This window comes from Apodemus sylvaticus, chromosome 7, assembly GCF_947179515.1.
Source record: "Apodemus sylvaticus chromosome 7, mApoSyl1.1, whole genome shotgun sequence".
In the NCBI taxonomy this organism is placed as follows: Eukaryota; Metazoa; Chordata; class Mammalia; order Rodentia; family Muridae; genus Apodemus; species Apodemus sylvaticus.
The window spans coordinates 77090225-77114905 of NC_067478.1; the positions used below are offsets into that span (position 1 = coordinate 77090225).

At 40.6% G+C, this 24681-nt stretch overlaps 1 protein-coding gene across 1 annotated transcript in view; it reads right to left on the minus strand.

Annotated features, from left to right (window-relative positions):
* Positions 1 to 23666, minus strand: part of Rdx (radixin) — a 40408-nt gene extending 16742 nt beyond the window's left edge. Inside the window, exons 1-9 of the mRNA XM_052188344.1 lie at positions 23182 to 23666; positions 9553 to 9624; positions 6616 to 6699; positions 5353 to 5448; positions 4614 to 4888; positions 3173 to 3256; positions 2410 to 2556; positions 1817 to 1913; positions 931 to 1094 (exon numbers count right to left, since the gene is read on the minus strand). Of these exons, the coding sequence (XP_052044304.1) occupies positions 931 to 1094; positions 1817 to 1913; positions 2410 to 2556; positions 3173 to 3256; positions 4614 to 4888; positions 5353 to 5448; positions 6616 to 6699; positions 9553 to 9564 (959 nt within the window). The 5' untranslated portion in view covers positions 9565 to 9624; positions 23182 to 23666. The remainder of the gene's footprint in view (positions 1 to 930; positions 1095 to 1816; positions 1914 to 2409; positions 2557 to 3172; positions 3257 to 4613; positions 4889 to 5352; positions 5449 to 6615; positions 6700 to 9552; positions 9625 to 23181) is intronic.
* Between the last annotated feature and the right edge of the window lie 1015 nt (positions 23667 to 24681).

The following is a 24681-nucleotide window of genomic DNA, read 5'->3' on the forward strand; positions in this document are numbered from 1 at the left end:
ACAGCTCCTCAAGGCAAAGCTACCTTTCTTCCTGCCAAGCACCGAGATCCTTCCTCTTGAGGGTTCAGTACACACCAAGGCTACAGACCTACGGGTACAACCTATCCCATGCCTTAGAACCTTCTGGGTTCTAACACCCGCTTCTGTGTTCTGACACAAACATCTGCTTTTAGGAAAAGGTGTTGGCTTCATTTAGTTTTTCCCTATTGGTGTCCCATTTGTTGTTCTATAGAGATGGAGAAAAAGAAATAATGTAGACAAAAAGGGGGGAAAATGGTAAGGAACATGGCTAAAAGAAAGCTGGGACCAAACCTTGTTTTATTACTGAGAAGTTAAGTACACAGGAGATGAAGTCAGCTGATTGTACAGCAGTGCTGACACGCGCGTCTCACACCTCACCCCACAGACACACCAGACGGCACAGCACCTAGCTCAGGCTCACATCTCGTGCTCACACCTAGGGTTGCCAGGCTTTTCTTTTCTCCCACATAAAATTGGAGATAGTCTTCTTCTCTGCACACCGCTCAAAAGGACGAAGCTGGTCCACTTCCTGGTCCCTAGGCAAAGCGGACATTCTTCCCTCTACACATGTTTATGCTGGCTGCCCCTTCTGAATGTGTATTTCCCACATCCTATCCAAACCACACTTTACCCAGGAAGCTTTTTGTAATTACTCAGCTTATATAAGTAGACGTTATCATTTAGAGTTTGGGTTTCTAAATTGTTATTTCAACCTAGTTCTATTTTGAGGATATATACTGAAAATATAAAGTCCCTGCAGTAACAAGTTAAATTATTTTTGGGAATATATCTCAGGACCATCACCAAAACTGTACTCCAAGTTGAAAGTTAAAGTACACCAATACACCTGAGCACTAACACGTGGCGGGCCTGTCCAGAGAACTAAAAACCCACAGTGTGCATGCACACCTTTCCAGCTGCCTCTGATGCTTCTCCTCCCGGGCCTGAGCCTTCATCTGTTGGACTTCAATAGTATCAGGCTTTCTCCTTCGCATGTAGAGTTCATGGTTTCCCATACATAAGGCCAAAATTCGCTTATTGATTCTCAGACGAGGTGCATAGAAGACAAAATCCTAATAGTAAAATACTCAGTTTTAAAATTTTTCAGAGTGAATCCTTCACAGCTACTCATTTCAATATGAAATAGAAATCTGATGTCACTGCACATAAGATCTAGGGACTATGACCTCACATACTTCCAGCATAGCTATTTCCCCATTCCTCCACCCCTCATCTGTTCTTTAAAGATAAACTAAATGTCATTAATTCTTTTTATTCAAAGAAACTACAAACAGTTATCCTTACACTCTGAAACTGGTCTTTTTCCATGGCTCTTTGAATCTAGAAATGTTCTTCAAATATTTATCTTTGAGATAACAAAGGTAGACTACTAAAGGGCATATAACACTAATCTTTGAAAACCTACTTCAATAAAAAGGAAGCCTCATATTAAAAACTGAAAGTTCAGAGTGCAAGACCACAGAGTTAATTTAAAAAGGGTTACCTCTACTACATTTTGTAATCAATAAATGGTATTTAAATTATTTCTTAGGAATGACTGTTAATACCCTTCTAATACCACATTATCAGCATTACAAGTAAATCAGTTAAAACCCTTAAATCTTAAGAAAACTGGAAACTTTTGTATTCTTAATAACATTTCATCACTAAGGAAAATTTAACTATGAGAGGAGAATATCCCTCAGAAACAACCTAAGTGGCCAGTGTTCTTCTTTAAGTTATTTCTTAGAAAGTAGCAGAAAATTTTAAAAGTTAATAAGCAAAATATACTTACAGGTGCCTTTTTGTCAATTGGCTTTATAACGAATTTTTTGTCATTAAATGAAATATTTCGGATTTCACTCCAGGGAAAACCAATTTTAGGTGTTAACCTGGGGGTGGGGGTGGGGGGAGAATATTACTTTAAATTAAAGGTAGGAAACAGTGGGAAAATACACAGCCTACTGGGATAGGTTACCTGAATAACCCAACTGAGGAGCTCCAGACTCTCAGAACCTATCTTACCCACATGATACAGTTGATACTATCATTGAAAAGATAGAAGGTTTTCATAGATGTGTTATTTTCCCAAACTTACTCTAGGAAAATCTACCTAGTAAACCATATAGGACTGAGTATGGTTACCAAATGTCACCCACAAGGGACAAAACAGCAAATATAAATGCACCCTCCCGTTTAATAAAAAGACTCAGAAATAAACTCTGAACTACAAGGTACTAGAAATAAAACTTGGCATGGAATTAACTAATTCTTTAAGGACAGAGCAGTAAAGACAATGGGGACAGAAACTTTGACGAGCAGAACATGTGTGTCTGAAAGCCACTGGTCACAGAGGACCAACCAGCTCACCCACACCCAGTTACTTACTTGTCATCGTGCTCATAAATATTCAGACCTAAAGCATCAACACCCAGCCACAGCTCAGTACCCTTCTTATTCTTGATTTCAAAGTAGTTGACACCATACATCTCTAGATCTTGTGCAATCTTCAAGTATTCCATCATCGAATCTTCCCTATTAAATACAGCTCAATGTAATACATTAAAGGAGACACATCTAAACAGTAAATAAAACTAAAAAATACCTAGGGCTAATATTTAGTGCTTTATATTTATTCCTCCACATCAGAGGCTGGAAGTATAACCTGGTCTGAATCTTTCAAACATTCATTCATTCATTGAGAGAATGTATGAGTGTGTGTGTGTGTATAGGGGAATGTAACAATAGCACATGTGAACCACAGTACATGTGAGTCATTTTCCAGACTGAATACTGAAGTCATAAATGTTACTAGGGAAGGCTAAAACAGTTTTAAATAGCTTAAATTACTTTAATCTATGCTTTAAAATGGGTATTATATAGCTTACAAGAAATCAAATATTTTGAAATGGCTTCCTAAGTACTACTAGAAAACTAAGGAACAGACAGGAAAAGCCCAAGAGAAGGTGGGACACAACTCTCACAGTTGGTTCCCGCCCATCATGCGGGCTCTAGGAATTCAACCTGGGTCATTCATCAGGTGACAGCTTTACCTGCTGGCTGCACCATTCTCACCAGCCCAAGGAGATTTTTAAACGAGATGAAAATACTTTCACCTGGAGAGAACTCTACAGAAAGTCTCACCAGATACCTTAGCATCCCTCTGTGTTCCTCATGCCAGTTCTGTATTCTCTCCTCCCACTGCTCCTTGGTCAGTTTGTGTTGTTCCAAAACACTAAAAGGAAAAAATATATAGTTAATGCCTTTGTAATTAAAAAACCAAAGTATTTTCAAAGTGTAGAGTGCTTCCGTAGCTTAAGCGTGATAGCTATGACACAATCCATGCACATGCTAACACTGCACAGAACTAAGACCACAACTGAGAAGATCCATGATAAAGCATGGACTAGAACACGGTGGTGTGCTATGTCCGAGACAGCATCCTCGCTAAAGACTCAAGTCATAGAAGTCATGTTACTAGGGAAGGCTAAAACAAAGTTTTTGATAGCTTACATTACTTTAATTCATGCTTTAAAATGGATATTATATAGTTTGCAAGAACTCAAATGTTTCAAATGACTCATACTCTGAATTGAAAAAATGGCTATACCATTACTAACAGAAAATTAAGGAACAGACAGGAAAATAGAATTCTCGGGTCCCAATTACCCCTTTATTCTCCATATCTACTATTTTTATGAGTAAATTTAATTTTGTCATTTTATGGAGTTTTTTTTTTTATTTAAAAAATAAAATAGATTAAGCTGAGTGTGGTGGTGAACATGTATAATCTTAGTACTTTAGAAACTGAGGCAGGACAGTTCTGACTTTGAAGCCAAGATGGGCTGGTCAGTTTGTTCAAGGTCCATTTGTACTCTACACTAATTCCTATGCCACCAAAGAAGGCATACTCTGTATCACGGGCACCCCACACACCTCTCCTTTAGTAACCTTTGTATTGCCTCTGTGAACAAATAGAGTCTTATTTTTCTACCCTTAACACCAAAGAAGCTAAAGCAATGTACATATAATGTGCTAATACCATAGACTGATTAGAATTCTCTTTAGGTTACAGAATAATTATCCACTTTTGTTTACAGTGGATCCTTAGAGGTTACAAACCTAAGGTCATGAAACTAGCAGAGAACAGATTAGACTTAGTTCCCAAACCTCTTTCTTCAGCCATTTGTTTCCCATGAGGAGCTTTGAATGTTACAAAGGTACTGCAGACTATACCGTCTACTCCGCTTTTAAATTCTTTGCAAAATACAGAAAACATCACTCCATGGAAGAAATAGCTCTTGCCATTTATTGTTATCAGTGTTTATTATACATCTATCCGTGTGTGTTCCAATGTTGACAAGCAGCAATAACTCATATCCTTCCCTAAAGACTACAGCCTCCTTCAGCTGCACATCCTACAGACAGAGCAGAATTATACAACACGTAAATCTGCGTTGTGACTAAGTGATCATCTTTAAAAAATACTGTCTATGATCCACCTTACAACTTAAAAATCTTTTAAAGAAATTTAGCATACACTTCTGAAATCTAACATTAGAGAATATTAAATAAAGGTATGATTTACTTACCGCTGTGGTAAGAGTCTGTCATTAGCCAGATAGCCTGGTTTGTGAATCTCTTTATTATAATCTCCATACTTGGCTTGGACAGCATACGAAGCCAAAAGAACTGCAGTTTCTGGTGGGCAATATATCTCATCATTTAAGATGGCTTCTTTAACTTGCAAGAAGAAAAGTCTCTGTGTTATTTCTTGAATCAATTCCTCAGAAACATCTTCAGGAAAGAATTTAGCTCTAAACTTGAACTGTAAAGGATTTTCTTTTTTAACATCTTGCTGTGTTACCTAGAATAGTAATTTCAAGTATAATCAACAAAACTTTTAATTCACTATAAATAAATATATTTAATCATATTCTTTTTGGAAGAAAATATGCAGCAATGCTATGTAAAATGATAAGTTTATAGACACGCACAGGTGCTACAGAAGCTGCTGTGCAATCGTGAGGCTGCCAGCAACCTGGGACCCAGGCATCAGCTGGAAGACTGTTTTGTGTGCCCAAGCTCAATCTACAGACATTTACAGATGTGCGCTCAGGTTTAACACATGTAACACCTGCTTCAAAGTTCTATTTCTCACATGCTCAGCTCACACAGCGTGTGTGCAGTAAAAGTTGATGGTGCTTCAATGAATTAAATGCCATGAGTAACGATTAAGACAGACAACTGCAACAGGAGGCCTGCAGTCTGTCAGATGCCTTTTCAACACAGATTAATAAGCAAATCAAATTAATATTATATAAATCTTACCTTTTTATTCAGTTTAAGCCATGTAGAATACCCTTTGCTGTCTACATATTGCAGCCCAAAAAACCAGACCTCGCGCAAACCAACTGTTTTAACAACCTATAAAACAGATAAATTCAGTTCAACATTCACCTTGTGATAACACAATGTTACAGATCACAAGGACAAATCACCCAAATGGAAGTGCAATAGAAAAGGGCTTTCTTTCCTTTAAAAGTCTTTTCAACGTTTTTAAAGAACAATTTCGAAAACAACAACTCAGGTTTTCTAGTCTTATTCCTGTTACATCACTTCTCTCTTCCTTCAGTATTTTCCTCTTCATTTTGTTAGCTCACATCATAACAACAAACAAAACAGTCTGAAGGCTAGCAGCGCAGATGTGCTAAGCCTATGCTTCTATTTGATTCTCTCCAAGTGTGGCACTGGTTCCTAGGACAAAGCACATCACTTTGGTGACGAAGCCTGGTAGCTTCAATGCTCTACCATCCCTGCGCAGAAACAATTCTTGGGCCATGCCCTAGGCTTCACTAGTCCACATCCATCTCTTCTTTACTACACCTTCATTTCTCTTGAGCCCAAATAACAACACTCATGTTGACGTCAAGGACAATGTTCAGGCATCAGTTCTCTCCTTCCACTCTATGGGCTGTGGGAACTGAACTCAGGTTATTGGGCTTTGTCTTCGGAGCGTCTTGCTGGCCCCTTTTAGGCTTTTATGTATGTTTCTGAAAATTCACTCAAGAGTTATCCCATAAAAGTAGAAATGTTAATATATAAATATCCCCATAGCTATTCAAAGAACCTGAATAGGTACTACCAAAATTCCAAGCAGTTCTTGGTTGGACTATCAAGAAAGGTATAGAAAACATCAGATGTACGCAATAGCATGCACATGATGGTATGTATCTCTTGGCCTCGGAGAAGACGATTCACTGGTTAACAGTGATTGCTGCTAACATAGGAGGGCATGAGCTCAGGTTCTAGGCCCCATGAGAACAAGCCGGACCTGGCCATTCCCACCTGGAACACCAGTATAGTAAGGGGTAGAAACAGGACTTCTGTGGTTTGCTTGTCCACCAGCCTTACTCCAGGTTCAATGACAGATACTGTCTCAATACAATTAGGCAAAAATGATTTATACCCTCTGGCCTTAGCATATTCACCCTAAACACACACATACACACACACACACACACACACACACACACACACACACACGCACGCACGCACCATACAAGTTACATGCTTTGTGGGATGAAAAGATACCTGGTCAAAAAGTTGTTTGCCAGTTGTATTGGGCTGAATAGCAAATTCTAGCTCAGCATCCATTGTAGTTACTCTTACATTGATCTGTAATAAAACCAAAAAAGAGAGTAATTAAAACAGAATATATTTACAAAGTAGTAAGCATGAGAAAATTCTGTGGAATTTTCTGTGGAATAGGATGCTATAAGATCAAATCCAGGGCTTTGTGCATGCTATGCAAATTTCTACTACTAAGCTATATCTCCTAGCACTTGGTTTTTGAGCTAGTCTAACCATGTGACTCAGGCTTGGCCTATTTGCAATGCTCCTATCAGTCCCTTACTGTTTGGATTATAGGTATACATGTGTACAGTTAAAACATGAGAGGGAACAGTACTGGGAAATGAGACAGGCCCTCACACATGACAGCCAAGTGCTCCACAACTGATCTCCACACCATCCCTAACTTTATTAAAAGTGATACAGCTTGATTCTTATTACAGGAAATCTTAAAAACGGAGAGAAAGAAAATCTTAAGAATATCTCATTTGAATTACTGGAGGGTCATCAAGATGGCTTAGTGAACAAAGGCAGACACTACTGTCAAGCCTGATGACCTGAGTTCGATCCTGGAACCCACAGGACACATGGGTATTAAATACAGCAGAGCAGACTGTAATTCCCAAGTCTCTGAATGTCATCTACTATCTCATGCCGTCCACTACCTCATATTTCTTCATTATAAAACATGTATGATGATGCCACAGTAAGCTTGTTACTTTGTATAATAATTAAATGACAAATTAAAGAATATGCTCTGAGATTCTAGTGAAAATAGCAATCTTTAAGAAAATAAATGATAACAAAGGCTAGTCAGACTTTGGGGAAAGAGGGACTTCTTCATTGCTGGTGAAGCCTCCAAGGAAATCAGTATGGAGGTTCTTCAAAATATATTTTATGGTCCAGCTCCATCACTCTTGAGCCTACAAGTAAAGGATTCCAAACATACACAGTACACACAATGACACGCTAGACACTTGTACATCCATGTTTGTTGCTATACAACAGGCAGGAAATGGAATCAACTTAGGTATCTTACTAAATGGATGCCCCGTACAAAATGCCATACCTATTCACAATGGCATTTTATGCAGTCGTAAAGAAAAATGAAACTAAGACATCTATAGGAAAATGGATGCAACTGGAAATCATGTTCATTAAGTATGTCAAAACTCAAATATTTCAACCTTATGTCTTCTCTAATATGCAAAACACAAATCTGTGTAAAAGAGGGGGAGAAGGAGGGAGGGAGGAGGGAGGGAGAGAGGGAGAGAGGGAGAGAGGGAGAGAGGGAGAGAGAGAGAGAGAGAGAGAGAGAGAAGGGGAAAGGGAGGGGAGAGACAGTGGAACACAGAGAGAGGAGGGAGGGAGGGAGGAAAGGGTGGAGAGAAGATCAAACTAGAAGGCAGACAGGGAGAAGGACCTATAAGGTGGGAACAGACTAGGAAAACACATGCTGAGGAGGATGAGGAGGACTATGAGAAAAACACAGAGGACAGGCAGGAAACGGAAGGAGAATCAAGTACAACATAAAAATAACGGAGCACAAAACTATTAGCTCTTTATAATTTTTTTTGAAGTAAAAGAATTTCTCTGACTGGTTACAAAAGACTCACAACAGCTGTGATTGCTTGCGTAAGATCAAGCCAGTCAACCTTCTAGCAAGGAATGGGGTAGGGCTCAAGAGCCTCCCATTCCTGATGAGCTATAGAAGGTTGATGGCTTCTGGGCCTGTTTTCTTTAAGGGTGTGGTCCATAGTAGGTTGGTCATGATACAAGGGATGGTCCCAGCACAAACTCAAACAAGACTTAAAGAATTACTAAAATAAAATGTAAAAACCGAGGACATTAAACTCAAAAGGGAAGAAAGGGGAAAAAGAAGGTAAGGTGGTTCTGGGAAGAATTAGGGAGCTGAAATGGGGCAGGGTGAATATCATATGATAGTATCAAATAACAGAATGTATTTAAAAGAGGAAGATGCATGCATGTGTTTGTGTACTGCTATATGCCCCATATGGATGTAGGTGCCATGCAGGTCCCAGAAGAGTGTCAGATCTCCTGAAGCTGACCTTACAGGAGGCTTTAAGATGGCCAACATGGATGATGGGAACTAAACTTGGGTCTTCTCAAGAGCAGTATGTGTTCTTAATCACGGAGCCAACTACCTAGCTCTAATGATTTTTTTCCCCTCTCAGGTTGTGGGAATGTTTCACTTTTTCATTTTTTTTCTTTAAATTTTGTTTCTTTTACACCCTCCAACCACAATTTCCTCTCCCTCCACCCCTCCCATTCCCCCTCCCCCCACTCTGCTGGCCTATCTCCTCTTTCACACCCCCATCCAACTCCTCTTCCATTTCTCTTCAGAAAAGGGCCTGCCTTGATGCATATCAACCAGCCATGGCATATCAAGTTGCAGTACCTCAAGACTAGGTACCTCCTCTTCTATTAAGCCTAAACAAGGCTAAACAAGGCAACCCAGTAATGGGAAAGAGTCCCATTGACAGGCAACAGGCTTCAAACAGAAAGAAAACCATCATAGGCAGACAAACTTAGGCTATTATCAATATCACTGTCATGGCAACTATGCATAGGTCCTGCATACCTCTCACTATTTTCTCCTAACAAATTATTGAGAACTAAATGTATACTGGATTCTTCTTATATAATCCTGTCTCCTTCCTTGAGTAAATAGAAGTATATCCCTATTTTATATAAAGGAAATCAAGAGCAAAATGGATTAAATAGAAGTCACACAGATTAACTATGAAAGTCAGACTAGAAGTAGACAGCTTGGTCCCAAATATCATTGATTTTAACCTTAACTGCCCTGTCACCAGCGATTATTCTTCACAGCCTGCACAATGCTAAGCAGTATCAAAAGAAACAAAACACACTTACTGGTTTCGGCATTTTTCTTTTCTTGTTTGTTACCTTCTTTAGAAACTCTTCACTTCTATAAACAATTATAGCCTGTTAAAGAAAAAGAAGCATATTTTATTACCTTTCATGTTAGGTTTTACCTCTACTTTGCAGGAATAAAAGTAGAGTACTTTAACAGCAGGTTACAAGTGACACTGTCCGCTTAGGTTCACACTCAATCTTGGGCAAGCATTCCACATCCCCTAAGAAGCCTGGTGTATGGCAATGGAAGCACTGTACATCTCAAACAACACAGCATAAAGTATGCTAATCTAAAAGATAGCAAGAAAACCTGATCGCTACAGACTAAAGATTGCCTTTCCATACAAGTTCCTCGATGCATCAGCCTTATGTGGGAAGAGGCAGTACTAATGAAGATCAGCGGCCTCAAGTCTAAGGGAAACACTATTTCCCAACCTTTCTTCTGTACTGTCAGGTATTTTCTTTTTTAAAATCTGATAAAGGACTGGAGAGATAGCTCAGGGGGTAAGAGAAATGACTGCTCTTCCGAAGGTCCCGAGTTCAAATCCCAGCACCCACATGGTGGCTCACAACCGTCCCTAAAGAGATCTGACACCCTCTTCTGGTGTGTCTGAAGACAGCTACAGTGTACTTATAAATAGTAAATAAATAAATCTTTAAAAAAATCGGATAAAAACTTTTTCTTAAAAATTATTTTTCTTTTTGAAATTATAAAAGCTGAAAAACAAAAGGCACCAGCTTACTCATCTGAAGTGTGGCAGGCAGCCACAGCTCTACGGAGCAACACAGATGCTAGCCCCCAGCTCGCTAGTGACTGCCACTGAAACTCACAGCAGTCCTAAGCTAATGTTGACATGAAACTTCTTTCACTAAGGCAGCAGCAGATCTTAGCAGGGAAGGACTACCCTGTTGCCCATGGGTAAGCATTCTAAGAAACAACAAAAATGAGTTTGCCTTTCTGAGAAATCTACCAAGCCTTTATTAGCTGTCTAGGAAAAGAGATTCCAGCACCAAACCTTACTGTGACTAATGCTGTATCAAAGACATTAAAATGTATGTAGACACTATCACTGCCAAGATAGTTGTAGGCCCAGCTATGTTAACACACATTCAAATAAGGTAATTTCCCTAAATTTTATTCACACGAATACCAATAAACGTCTACATACACAGAAGCATCCTCTGGAGCTCTGTGGGCTGTTCATGTTTTATGTGAGTCACTGGCAATGACATTCAAGAGGAAATATAAACCCCCATTTCTAAACTTTCCCTAGCCTATTCCCTATCACCCCTCCTACATTTAGTCTGGCAGGCCATATTTTCTGAATTAATTGAGTTAATTCACAACTGAATTAAAGGAGTTTCAAATCAAACTTTCATGTTCATCAAAAAACCATCTAAGGACACAGTTCCCCTTTGGGGAGGGACTATCCAAGGGGAAAACATTTGTCATACCTTTAAGCTATGTCATTTTATACATTGCAAGGCCAATGAAGCAGGGTCTGGTTTGCTGCTGCTGGCTGGTGGTTTTTAGATTTTTTCCTGACTGCACAGACGGCCTAGAACTTCTTGCTCCCAGGCTGGACTACATACATCCTGGGCCATCCGCCCACCCAGTCCCCATCATGCCTGGGATGCCTCTAATTTTTATACATACTTCTCTTAGTCATTATTAAGCTCTTAAATGTTCAGTTTTCAACCATGATTTCTAATAACTATTTTAAAATGTCTTGTCATTGTGTTCCCACTTTAAATTTTCAAATTTGGGAGTTTTAGGTCTATAGGTAAAATACTCATTTTGTGTAGTTCTGCATTTGTTTCAATATTTAAACTTGAGTACAGTGTCACTTGTTCCAGAAAAAAAGACTGCACAGTATGTGTTAGGTTAACATGCTGCATCAAGCTAAGACAAGTGTTTGTTTTAATCTCCCATTCTTCTCACTTTAGTCTGCTTAGTCAATCTGACAGAAATACATTAAATTTTCCAGACTGACTTTTGATAAAATGACAGTTTTTCACTTACATAAATGTTTAGGCTGGTCTCGGTGGGAAAGCAGTTCCAGAACGGTTACATCTTTCCGTTATGAGTCCTCTCCTTAAACAGCATTGGATGTTACTACTTAGTCTGGCAACTCTTAGCTCTCAGGAGCAGTCAGCTGTCAATTTAATCCATTCCCCATGCACTGATCTGACTTTCCTTTCTACCCTAACAACATTTACTTTCTTTAGTGTCAGATTCCCTACCAACTGCCCGAGATCTAGAAACTTCCTCATTCTGAAGTCTTGGCTTGGACTCTAGAACCCGATTAGTGACCGCCTCTTCTTCTGTCCGGGTATTTTTCACTCAGTTCTGGACACATTCTGACATTTTCCTATCTAATCTTTGACCATGTTTTCAAATGTTCTGTCCCTTAAACTGAGTGATACTCCTCTAGCCAGTGGGTTTCTACGAATGAGCGTCTATCTTGCATTTTCAGGCACGTCTCACACTGCAGCTCTGGCTGACCTAGGACTCACACCTCTGCCTCCAGGGCACTAGAATCACGGGTGTCTGTGTATGTGTGTGTGTGTCAACAGGCCCAGTTTCTCCAGTTGTAAGACTAATTCTTAAGTGTATGTGTGCTTGTGTGGATGTATGCCTCCGTGTGTGCAGGTGCTCACTGAAGCCACAAGAGGCTATCAAATCCCCTAGCACTAGATTTATGAGCAGCTGTGAGCTATTTGATGTGTGGTCTGGGACTCAAACTCCAGACCTCTGAAAGCAAGAAATGTTCTTAACCACTGAACCATCTTTCCAGCCTCATTCTCAGATATTTTCTATGTATTTTATCCGTCTACAATAAAATTTTGGTGTTTTATTAATAGAAAAATATTTTTAAAGATTTTTTTAAATTTTCATTTCTATATGCATGAAGGTGTTTGCTGAGGCCAGAACAGTGTGTCAAAATCCCCTGGAGCTAGAACTGGAAGGGACAGTGGGTGGTCCTTTGGAAGAGCAGCAATGCTTCTAATCACTAGGCAATCTATAACATCCCTAGACAGTCTTTTTTTTACTGAAAAAAGTTTTTAATACTTTCATGGTATGATATTTAAAAATTATTTTATTCTTATATTTACTTTATATCTCTTTAAATTTTATTTTCAGCTCAAAGAAGCTTATTTTTCATAGCTGATCATTTAAAAAAGCTTACATCCGTAGTGAACTTCCCAATGTAGGAACCTTGCCAGCCAGCCATACTGCACTACATACATATCCCTGTGGAGGCATGCGCTCCTGGGGGTATTTCTTTGTGGCTGGCAATATTATTTATCAGTCCCCATCACAACAATCACAACACTCCCAAGAGTGTTTTTCTTTTCTTTTGTTTTTTGTAAGAATTATTTCATTTATATAAGTATACTATTGCTGTTTTCAGACACACCAGAAGAGGGCATCTGATCCCATTACAGATGGTTGTGAGCCACCATGTGGGTGCTGGGAATTGAACTCAGGGCCTCTGGGAGAGCAGTCAGTGCTCTTAACCGCTGAGCCATCTCTCCAGTCTGTAGAGGTTTCACTTTTAAGTTTTTAAAAGTCAGATATGAAACTCTGAAAAGCTATTTCACTGAACTGTTACCTTCCATAATGTGGCATGCACAGGAATTCTACCTTTAAAATTTCTAGGACAAACTGTGTGTAAGTGGAATTAAAATCTAAGTTTTAGTCAAGTTAGTGATCAATGAACAGTTTTCATACCAAGATATTATCTACCATGAATGGTGCCTATCTAGTTACTTCTAGGATCATATACTTTAAATAAAACTAGCATCAACCAGTAACAAAATAGAAAATAAAAGATAACATGAAAAGTCAAGAAACTACTTCATTTCTAACATGAAACTAACTCGTTTTCAGCATTTTATCTTCTCTATCTACATGGCTGCCAAACATACACACTGGTGACCCAACCACTGTTGAGTTCACTGACTCCTTTTGTCTTATATTCATAAAACAATGAATATTTAATTCTCCCCTTTAATTCTTTTAATGTTTCCCCTGAAGGCTTATTAATGTGATCAATTTTTGCCACTCCAGTTTCTCCCACTCCTGCATTACTTACAGAGGTTCCACCCTATCTCTTTTCCATACCAACTTCCTCAGATAGCAGCAACTACCTAGCTGTCAGATTAGGCCTCATTCTGAAGAGATGCTGGCTGCAGCTGTCTCCTATCTCCCACCACCTACCAACAGGAACAACAACAAAAAATGCCACAAAAGAGGAAACATTGCTCTCTCCCATCCTCTGTCCTTCACCTCTGAGGCTGACCCTCCTCAGACAATAGAAGCTGCCGTGGGCCACAGTGGCTCTGCTGCACTGGCACAGCACACCAACAGGTCAGGCACTGCAACAGGTGCTGCCCAATGGAGTCTATCAGTGCCTTACGCTGAAGCTTTAATAATTAACACCAAACTAATTTTACTTTCAAGTTATTCTTTTCCCAAGGCCTAATTGTAATTATTTTCAGTCTTTGGGGATTCAAATTATGGAAGAGCACAACAGTTGTCTTTATATAAAATTCTAAAAGAACTCTTGGCCAATTTACTGAGAAACTAGGAAGCAATATAACAAAAACAAATTTAAAATGCATCAATTAGGTAAATGGCAGGCAAATCAACATTTAGGACCCTGACAAAGAACTTATTAATCCTTTTTCCTCCATATGGGGCACTCGAGGGAAGCCTGAGAGCCACCTCCCAGAGGTGTTCAAGCTCATGAAATAAGTGTGTGAAATACATAAGACTACAATAAACCTACCATGCTTGAATGTAATTATCTAAACTTAAAATATATATAAATCTGTGTCAGATATGTCAGATACACAAATATATTTCTTTTCCCAACACTTTAAATAACAGTACTACTGGATTTAATCACCAGACTTGAAAGTAAGGATCATTATAAATACTATACTGAGGGCTAGAGAGATGGCTCAGTGGTTAAAAGCACTGACTGCTCTTCCTGAGTTCATTTCCTAGCAACCACACGGTGGCTTACAACCATCTGTAATAGATAGGATCAGATACCCTCTCTCTGGTATATCTGAAGATAACAACAGCGTATTCATATTAAAGAAAGAAAAGAAAGGAAGGAAGGAAAGATGGATGGATTCCTTCTCCTTCCTGGTAAAAGTTACAAATATTAAAAAAACAAAACAAAACAAAAAAAACTACTCCAACCTAACTTGAATGTATTATGAAGATCCCTGATAGGTCTATGGAAACGGCTCTGATACGCCTACATTCATAACAGAATATGTGAAAAATGATACAACTTTACCCAAGTTCACACACTCTCAGGCTTAAAACCATAAAAAATACCAAGAAATGTTCATTATACATATTAGCTTCATAGTGTAATAATATTTTTTTTAACTTATATAATTCTCAAGTGAAGTACAGAGGGCATGACTATCTTCTCAGCATCTCCAGAGTGCCGGCTTTAAAGGCACTTAGAGATGTGCTCTCTCAGTAACTGTCTGCCTATAAAAAGAAAGGAAGATGTGCTTAAGAAACTTGCCTGAAGGCATGGAAATAGTGAGGTCAGAGTCCTTCAGAGCCTGGGTTTAGGTTCTGATGGTCCTATTCTGTTTTCTTCAGGCAGGCCTAGGCAAGCCAATTCCAGAAAACAAATGGGACTTTTAAGAAGAGCCTGAGACAAGTGAGGGATGGGGCTGCCATCCCACAGTCAAAACTCTGACCCATAATTGTTCCTGCCTGAAAGAACTGCAGGGATGATAATGGAGAGGAGCCTGAGGAAAAGAAGGTCCAGCCACAGGCCCAAAGTGGGATCCAGCTAAAGAGGAGGCTCCAAGGCCTGACACTATCACAGAGGCTATGGAGCGCTCACAGAAAGGGACCTAGCATGACTGCCCTCTGAAAGACCCAACAAGCAGCTGAAAGAGTTAGAGGCAGATATTTGCACCCAACCAGTGAACAGAAGCTGCTGACCCCTGTGGTTGAATTAGGGAAAAGCTGGAAGAAGCTGAGTAGGGTGATCCTGTAGGAGGACCAGCAGTCTCAATCTGGATCCCCCAAGATCTCTTAGATACTGGAGCACCAACCAGGGAGCATACCCCAGCTGATATGAGGCCCCCAACACATATACAGCAGAGGACTGCAGGGTCTGTGTTTATTCAGAGAAGATGCATCTAAACTTCAAGAGACTGGAGGCCCCAAGGAGTTTAGAGGTCTGGCGGGTTGGGGGTAGGGAGTGGGGAGGAGGTTATGGGATGTGGAACAGTTGGAGAGTGGACTGGGAGGAGAATAAAATCTGGAGTTTAAATTAAATAAATAAAAAGAAAAAAGAAAACAGAAAAAGAATGTTTTAATAAAAAAAAATAAAAATTTTTAATGAAAAAAAAGAAGAGGCTGAGAGTTTTTTCCCTCCACTATCATCAAGCTGAAAAAAATTAAAGCTGCAAACTGATAGGTAATTCTAAAGAAATCTAAGACTTGTTCACATGGTGGAAGTCTATGTTTGAAAGATAATTTCAAGAAAATATTTCCAAGTTTCAAGAAATGTTTAATTTCTAAAACTAAAATGCAAAACTACAAAAATAACATTATCTTGAATTTCAATTCTGACCTAAAACTTTTTAAATCTTTATAATTGATACAAAATTAAAGTTATATTTTCTTACATTGGTATAAACTTTATTTTGATACAGATTTAAGATTTTCACTGATATTTATTATATTGGCACAAAAATTGGGATTAATATTGTTACTCTTAGACAGATATATTGCCTATGCAACTCATTCAAGAATAACAAAGCTTAGACCCAGCTTCCACTGCTGTTATAGACTGCTCGCAGATGACTGAATATGAGTTAAGAGCCAGAGAACAAACTCATGGTTCTGAGTTAATTATAAACAAGTGTTTTTGAAATTCAATTAGAAATCTCTGAGAGTATATCTGAGACTTGTTTATGTGGTAGTATTCTGTTTTAAAGATATTTTTAAAAAAATATTTGGAAGTTTTGAAAAAATTTTAATTTCTAAAACTTAAGTGCAAAAACAGGACTACAAAATTATCTTGAATTTCAATTCTGAAATTCTAAAATTTTTTTAAAATAATCTATATTGTTACTAAGATGACCAGAAAGGCAAATGAAACATTACCACTTGTAAATCTGTGCTAAAATGTAAGTAAGACAGCCATCTCCAGTTCACCTTCTTCATTTTACATTTAAGAAAACATGGTTTAGGTGCTGGAGAGATGGCTCAGTGGTTAAGAGCACTGAACAACTACATGGTGGCTCACAGACCATGTGTAATGGGATCTGATGCCCCCCTTCTGCTGTGTCTGAAGACAGAGACACTGTACTAAAATATAAAATAAATAAATCTTAAAAAACATACATTTCTATGCCGTTAGAAATGTCAAGAGGAAAGCAAACTCGTTCAGCAGTAAATAGCCAACGACTCCACACTGAATTCACAAACACCTGACACATTTTGAGACATTATTTAAAGTAGCTGGGGTCTGTTGCTTTTGATGATGATCTAGGCTTACAGGTAATACTTTAGCTGTTGGTTACTTTCAAGGATATTTTCCTCCCTCTTAATGTTATAAAATGGCCAAGCTAGTACGAATCAATAAGAAGACAACAAACACAAACTTAATAAAGCTTTATCTTGTTTCAAAACCTTTTCAGTTATTTCACTGACTTCAAGAATTAAAGTAGCCAAGCAGTGGTGGCTCATCCCTTTAATCCCAGAACTTGGGAGGCAGAAGCAGACAGATTTCTGAGTTTGAGGTTTACAGAGTGAGTTCCAGGATAGCCAAGGCTACACAGAGTAACCCTGTCTCAAAAAACAAAAAAAAAGTAAGTAAATATCACATTTAATAATGATTGTAGTTATCATGCTGCTTGTTTGAGGTGCACATAGTAATCTTTCCAATATATACACCTCTACTTAAAAACTAAGTTTGTAGTTTCTCTAAATAAAGAATCTAAAAATATTTAAATATCAGTTCTCATGACATCTAACGAAGTTTAATCCATCCCCCCCACACAATAAATGTCCAACTTGTGACACTTTCACATGGCACTGTCATCTACAGATGTGCTGGGATGCACACAGTTATCCTCAGAGACATATTAGCCCACAGACATAGCACACTTGAAAAGACACTGTCAGCTAACCACAGCTAAGATGTTGCACATCCTCACTGTCAGTTTTATAAAGGGAGGACTCTTTTTTAAGGACAAATACATCTACTCCGGCTGTATTTTACTCAAAGATTATTAATTCACAGAAACAGGAATATTTAAAAATTTTAAAAAATAGAAAACAAGAAATATCCAGAATTGCCCTCACAGATGATTCTTAGACCTTTACACACTCTTACTCATTCCAACTGACACAGTATCACTTGGCACTCTAGGTTATTCAATATGGTACATGTTCTTTACTGTCAACTCCTCAGCATCTTTCCATCTTTAAGGAAATCTTTAATTTCCATCCTGAACTCAAGAAGTATTTACCATACTGCAACAATTGCCTGGACATATGACTAACACCTTAAAAAACGTTCAGCAAACTTTCTCTGTAAAGGGCCAGGTAAATAAACATGTTAGGTTTCATAAGCCATAGTCTAGTGTTGCAATCGTTCCAATAAAACTTTACTTGTAAAAACTGGCAGGAGGCTGGATTTAGTCCTGTAGAATAATTGAATAAAGCACTTTAACAGCAATTAATGTTTTTTATTTTATAATTTAAGTTCCGAACCAAGAATATTAGTTGCATGTTCATTTAAGCATTACTAATGTATGACAGATCACTTTGGATCTTCTTCCACTTGGGGACAAAAGAACTCAATGCATTTGGTTTATTACTAGGAAAATCATGCAACAGAATCAAAAGAAAACAATCTGATCAACAGTGGCAAAACTGGGAGATACAGAATATGCTACAATTCTGACCAAGGAACAGACGACATCTAGAGAGAAGCTTCCGAAACTTAACCCTCCCCTCTTCCCGTGGATACTTTGTATCTAGACAAGGTACTCAACTCCTCTCTATAGATAACCAAAGTAAAAACTCATCTTAGTCTACGCTTATGGGAAAGGCCCCAGGTTGGAGTTGAGAATTTTCTATTACTCTTAGTGTATCTGAAATGATGCAAAGACTCAAAACCTTACAAATTCACTTGCAGCAAGTCTCTTAGTTAATCTCAACTTTTTAAAAATTAAAAGAAACATTTAAGGTCCTGAAAACCAATAACTAAATTTGGAAATAACTAAAATTTAGAGAAAAAATCATCTAGATATCAATTACTGGTAGTACAATTTATAAAGTTAGTTATCCCACTATCTTGGAGAAAATAATAATGTGGTACTCCTTTGCTATTACATGTAAAAACATACCCAATCTCCACCCCACCAATGGAGACTGAATCCTGTTAGCTACTCTATCATCGAACTCTATCTGATGCCCTTAATTAATTAATTAATTAATTTGAGATGGGCAGATCTCACTAAGTTATACAGACTGACCTTAAAACATACATAATCCCCTGCCTCATCCCAGGACAGCTAGGATCACAAATTTGTGATCCAAGAGGCCCAGTTTAAAATAGTCTCTAATACAGTAATATTGTTTTTCAATACTGTTTTTGTTCTTGTTTTCCTTTCAATTTGGAGATAAGCTAATTCTCTCTTCAAAAAGGCAAAGAGTAACTATTTTAGATTTTTTAAGTCATATGGTTTGCCATCATGGCTCAAAAGAAGCCACAGACAACATGTAAACAACCAGCATGTACAAACTCCAACAAAACTTTAATTTTTTAATTTTTGGTTGTTAGAGACATAGTTTCTCCATGTAGCCTTGACCATTCTGCCCTCAAATTTAGAGATCCACCTATCTGTGCCTCCCAATCCCTGTTGGGATTAAAGGCATGTGCCACCAGTGCCTGGCCAATAAAACTTTATTTATAAAAATATGAGCATGCGGGATTTGGCCTACTGGTTTTAACTGGCTAATACACAAAACAGTTACCAATCTTTCCAAGTAAATTAAATTTACTACTCTATTATTTCCATATAAAGCATAAGGAAAAGTAAGCAGCATTTTTTGGTTATATCACTCACTAGATGTATAAATTTAGTGACCTTGTTTGTATACATAAAACTTAATACATGTAAACTTAGAATTACACTTAAAAAGGTAAGCTATAAGGAAAAAAGACAAAGCTTACTCATACACACATTTATAGCAAATAGCTATTCAACAAAACTAGGTTATTTAATCAAGGTATGGTGGCATATCTTTAATCTCAACATTCTGGAGGCAGAACATCTATCTCTGAGTTCTAGGCCAGCCTGGTCTACATAGCAAGTTATAGGATAAAAACAAAACTCATACTTATTTTATATTGGTGAATTTGCAAGTAGTACTGCTATTCATAATTGTTGTTTAGTGTGGAGGAAATCCACATAGCCCCCACCTTTTCCACTAACCTGGTTACTAGTAGCTAGAGTCTACTATTAAAGATAGGGAAAAGTTAATCACATAGACAGCTATTCCTTTCTAAATAGTTTCCAGGTTTAAAAAAGTACTTATCAATACTGCTGTAAACTATAAACCTGTTTCAAAAAGACATTGTGTGCTTATGTGTGTGAGATGTATGTGTACGTACATGTTTTTGTGTGTGAACAAATTTTTACTGAGAATTTACACTGTACTTTAGGAAGGAAAAAAGTAGACCTCACCACTAATCATAAATCAACAGACTTACACAATACTTCTGAGAATTAGTATAGCAAATTCTATTCAATTCATTGAAATGATCAAAATTTGAAAAATACAATATATTTGATGTTCAATATAAAGACCCTGTCAGGGTTTGCTACAGCACAACCTTACACTATCAGGCTTGAGGCCCACAGACAAGATGGAGGCCACGGGCAGGACTGCAGAGTTCTGGGGCAAGAAGACCAGCTTTTTTGTTTTTTTTGAATTTGGTTTTTTTTTCCGCAGAGACAGGGTCTCTCTGTGTAGCCCTGGCTGTCCTGGAGCTCACTCTGTAGACCAGGCTGGCCTTGAACTCTGAAATCCGCCTGCCTCTGCCTCCCAGAGTGCTGGGATTACAGGCGTGCGCCGCCGCCACCACCACCCAGCTGAAGACGAGCTTTTTATTCTATGGCTTTATGTCTCTCTGGGTGTTATAACTTTACCATGTAGTGCATTATTTTTATAGTTTTTTAAATGATTTAAAATATACATCCATAAAAATACTAAGAAGCATATAGAAACTTAATGAATGGGTCAGAGGGTAGCTGTAAAACCACAGGAGAGAGAGAGGAACGCTGAGAGAGAGGACTGGATGAGCTTCCTACTGGAGTCTTTCCCAAACACCCTCTAGTGACACCTATGGTCTAGAAACAAAATAACCTTATAGAGCAACAACTTAACCCCACTCCTATTCTGGATGTCAAAGGGTAAGGCAGTGCCCACCAGCTCTCGAAATGCACGAAGCCCAAGACATCCAGGAAGGAGTTCCTTACTTCCCAGACTACAGCAATAAGAGACCCAAGCCATCCAAGAGAGTGACTTCATCTCCCAGACTGCACCAGTAACAGGAACTATTGCCTATGCCCTACAGATACGCTCTATCAGCACAGCTCAGCCTGCACTGCCTCAATGGGACAATATTTTAAAAGCCCTGGTCCTTGGGGAAAAGGTCAAGAGCTGCTGCCCCGTTTTTAAAATGGCTCAATTTTAAGTGTGATACGTTTTAAAAGAATGAAAATTTTGGACTCTCATCATGCAACATTTCAGAATTTTATATTAAGAGATTGAAGAGTGAAAATAAAATAAATCTCTAAGTCTTCCAACCACTCACCAGAGATTGAAAACCAGTTAATAAAAACACATTCTGCTCTTGGGAATGGTGAAGCAAGGAACAAACCTCAGTTGGTGCTCCTATCTCCCATCCCCCCAACTACTGACAGCTACTGAGAGGGGGGAGAAAGTAAACCTGTTGTTCCTAACACTGCACATGCATGCTGCAACGAAGCTGTGTAACTTCCACCCAGGGAATCCCAGTTCCCACAAAATTCAGATTCAACGTGCTCTTTTCCACAGCAAAATCTATTAAACCTACTCTACAAACATCTCTTGAGCTCCTCCTACACTCTCTCCTGGATGAAGCTACAGAGGAGCTACCGAGTACACAGGACCCACAGAGGCTAGTGTCACAATCAAACTCCTCCTCATGTAGACAAGTTAAAGACTTCCTAGTGACTATCCAAGTAGGTTCCAAAACAGTTTTCAAAGGGATTTATGCAAAGAAAGCCAGTGTGGTTCTTTTCACAGCATACAGACAATCTGAAAAGGAGTCTGCATTTTTGACATATTTGAAGAAATTATTATTATGAAAGATAAAGTACATACTGGTGCAAGTGACAGAATTCTAAAGGTTAAAAAAAAAAAAAAAAACGCAATCCTAAACATTAGGCTCTCTTTTCAGATCTGATGGGGCTGTTTTGGCAAGCAGATTAAGCCATTATTTATGCAGCAAAATGAACAAGGCAATTGTTTATTCTGTGCTCCGTCATAGTCTTATAAGTATTCTATAAAAAACAAAGATGCTCGGTCAACAATAGATTGCAGTGTCCAAGTACTCTTTTATCACACAAACCCTTGTTATCGTGAGCGTTTACGTTTACATCATGCAAATCTTGGTGTCTCCGCACAGCCAACCGGGCCATCTCACACCTCTTTTTACAAAATCTCAATGTGCTTTTAAAATATATATATAAACTTGACCCCTTAAAACACATTTCCAGTGAATAACCACTCTTTTAGAGAGGGAGGAAAAACAAACACCCAGAATGCTGGCAACGTCTACAAAACATCTGTGAAGGAACCAGACGTGCCATTTCTACTGAAATAACGCACTGCTCCCTTTTAAACTTAGCCGGGAGATGGGAGTTTGGGAGCCCCGAAAGGTAGAAATGCTCAGTTTCCTGGTGGGGTCTGCTCACACTGCGCCAGGCGACTCCGCGGTGCGGGCAAGTCGGGGGACCCGGAGGGCACTGGCAGCGACTGCAGCCCCAGGAAAGGGCGGCCGGCAGCCTGGCCGGGCCTGGCCTCGCGGGCTTGCGCGGCGAGACCCGGCAACGCGACGGCCTTTCCGCTGCTAGGGCGTCCGCACGCCCTCTAGTAATCCAACACCCCGACTTCCAAACCGGGGGCCGGGGGAGAAGTTCTAGCCTAGCGGTCCCCGTCCCCGGGCTGCCAGAGAGCATGCGACCTACGCTCCACGCGGCCCTCGGGGGCGCGCCGGGCCGAGCCCGGGGCCCAGTCCACAGCGGCTGGAAGCCACACCGCCGGACGCACACGGGGCACCCAGGCCGACGGCGGACGGCGCGGCGGGAGACTCCGGGTAAGTGGCTTGGCTCAGCCGTTAACGAACGCGGCGCCTGTCCGGCGGCCAGGCGCGAGCCCGTCTGTGAGGCGTGCCAGGCCCCGGGCCGCGGCGCCACAGCCGGGCAACTTCTGGCCGCCACCTCAGCGCCTCGGTGGGGAGAGCGGCACCCGGGCCTGGGACGGGGAGCGCGCCGAGCAGGGCTTACCCCGAAAATGAGTGGCTCCTTTCCTGCCTGCCGCCGGCTGGCTGAGGCGCGGCTCGGCGGGGGCGTCGCGGCTGACGGCGAGCGAGCGGAGAGTCGGCGGTGGGAGCCCTGGGCCGCCTGAGCGAAGACGCGCCGCAGCCGCTGCAGACAGCTCGGCAATATGGCCGCCCGGCGCCTCCTCGGGGGGGAAGGCGGGGCCGCCCCGCGCCCCCTCCTCCCGCGGCCCGCCAGTGGCGGGGCGAGGCCGGGGCTCGAGCGCCAACACCGCGGCCGCAGCAAGCGCGTGTCTCCCGGCCGCCCCGGGGGGCTCGGCGCCGCGGGCGGAGTCGAGTGGGCCTCAGCCGGGGGCGGACGCGCTGCGGGGCCTTCGCGCAGCCTTCCCGAGGGACGAGGACGCCGCGGGCCAGCCCGAGTCCGAAGCCCGCAGTGAACGAAGCGGAGCCGCGCGGCCCGAAGCTCGCCGCGCGCCCTCCGCCTGCTCCCGCCCCGCGAGTGGAAACTTGAAACTCCCGCTGGTGCCAGGGAACTCACGGAGGGCGTTTCCAGCGCCCCCGAGGTGGAGCTGTTCCCCGGCGGAGGGGGGGACCCGGGGCAGCCGCTCCGGGGTGTAGTTCGGTGCTAGGCTGAAGGATCCCAGGCGAGGAGAGGGAAATGGGCCCAGTGTTTGCAACAAAAGGACATTTAATTTGTGCAGGTTTTTAACCAACTAGAAAGGCTGATAGGTTTTCATTTGGCCGTGTTTTTAAGTTCCCTCAAAACGCCAGTGGGTATGACCGTATAATGCGCCCTGGATTTTTGTTCTTGTTAGCAGGGATACTCCTTGGCAGTTAGGAGTAGGTGAAGAAAAAAGAAGTTGGAAGTAGGGCCTAAAGAGCAGCCAAACCTAAATTATTCTAGACTTGGAAAAAAGTTACCAGTCTGACCATAGTCTCACTGTATGCAGTCCACTCACTAGAGAGAGAGACAGCGGCTGGCCTCTGGTGGGGCTAGCTCGGTCCTGCCAACCCTCCGTACTTTCTGCTGGGATTTAGAGTGACACTTGGCGTAACTTGTACACACTGCAACGGTTCAAACCTTACTAATCTACCGCATTCTGCTTACAGCGATTTACTCAGTATCTCTTTCTTTCGTAAATGAACTTGTAATACAAACATGATGCAAGTGTACTTAATTCTTACAGGACAAATAAGTCATCTTTAGAATAGCCTTAGACTTGCCTTTGCTGAGACAGTAGCTTTTCCCAGGACTGCAGATCCTTTCACAAAGCTTCCGCTTCAGTGAGCTACCACCACCACCCTCAGAGAGCTTGCTAAACAATTAAAAAGCCCCCAGAGACTCCAGGTGAATCTCAGAAGTCTTTAGATTGCAAATTCCTCAAGGATGGGAAACCAGGTGTGTGCTTTGTAACCAAACAGGTTTTCGTGGTTCTTGGAGACCACCAACGGAATACTTGCAGGCCCTCTCTCCACCGGTGCAACAAAGATAGGGACAGTTAAAATG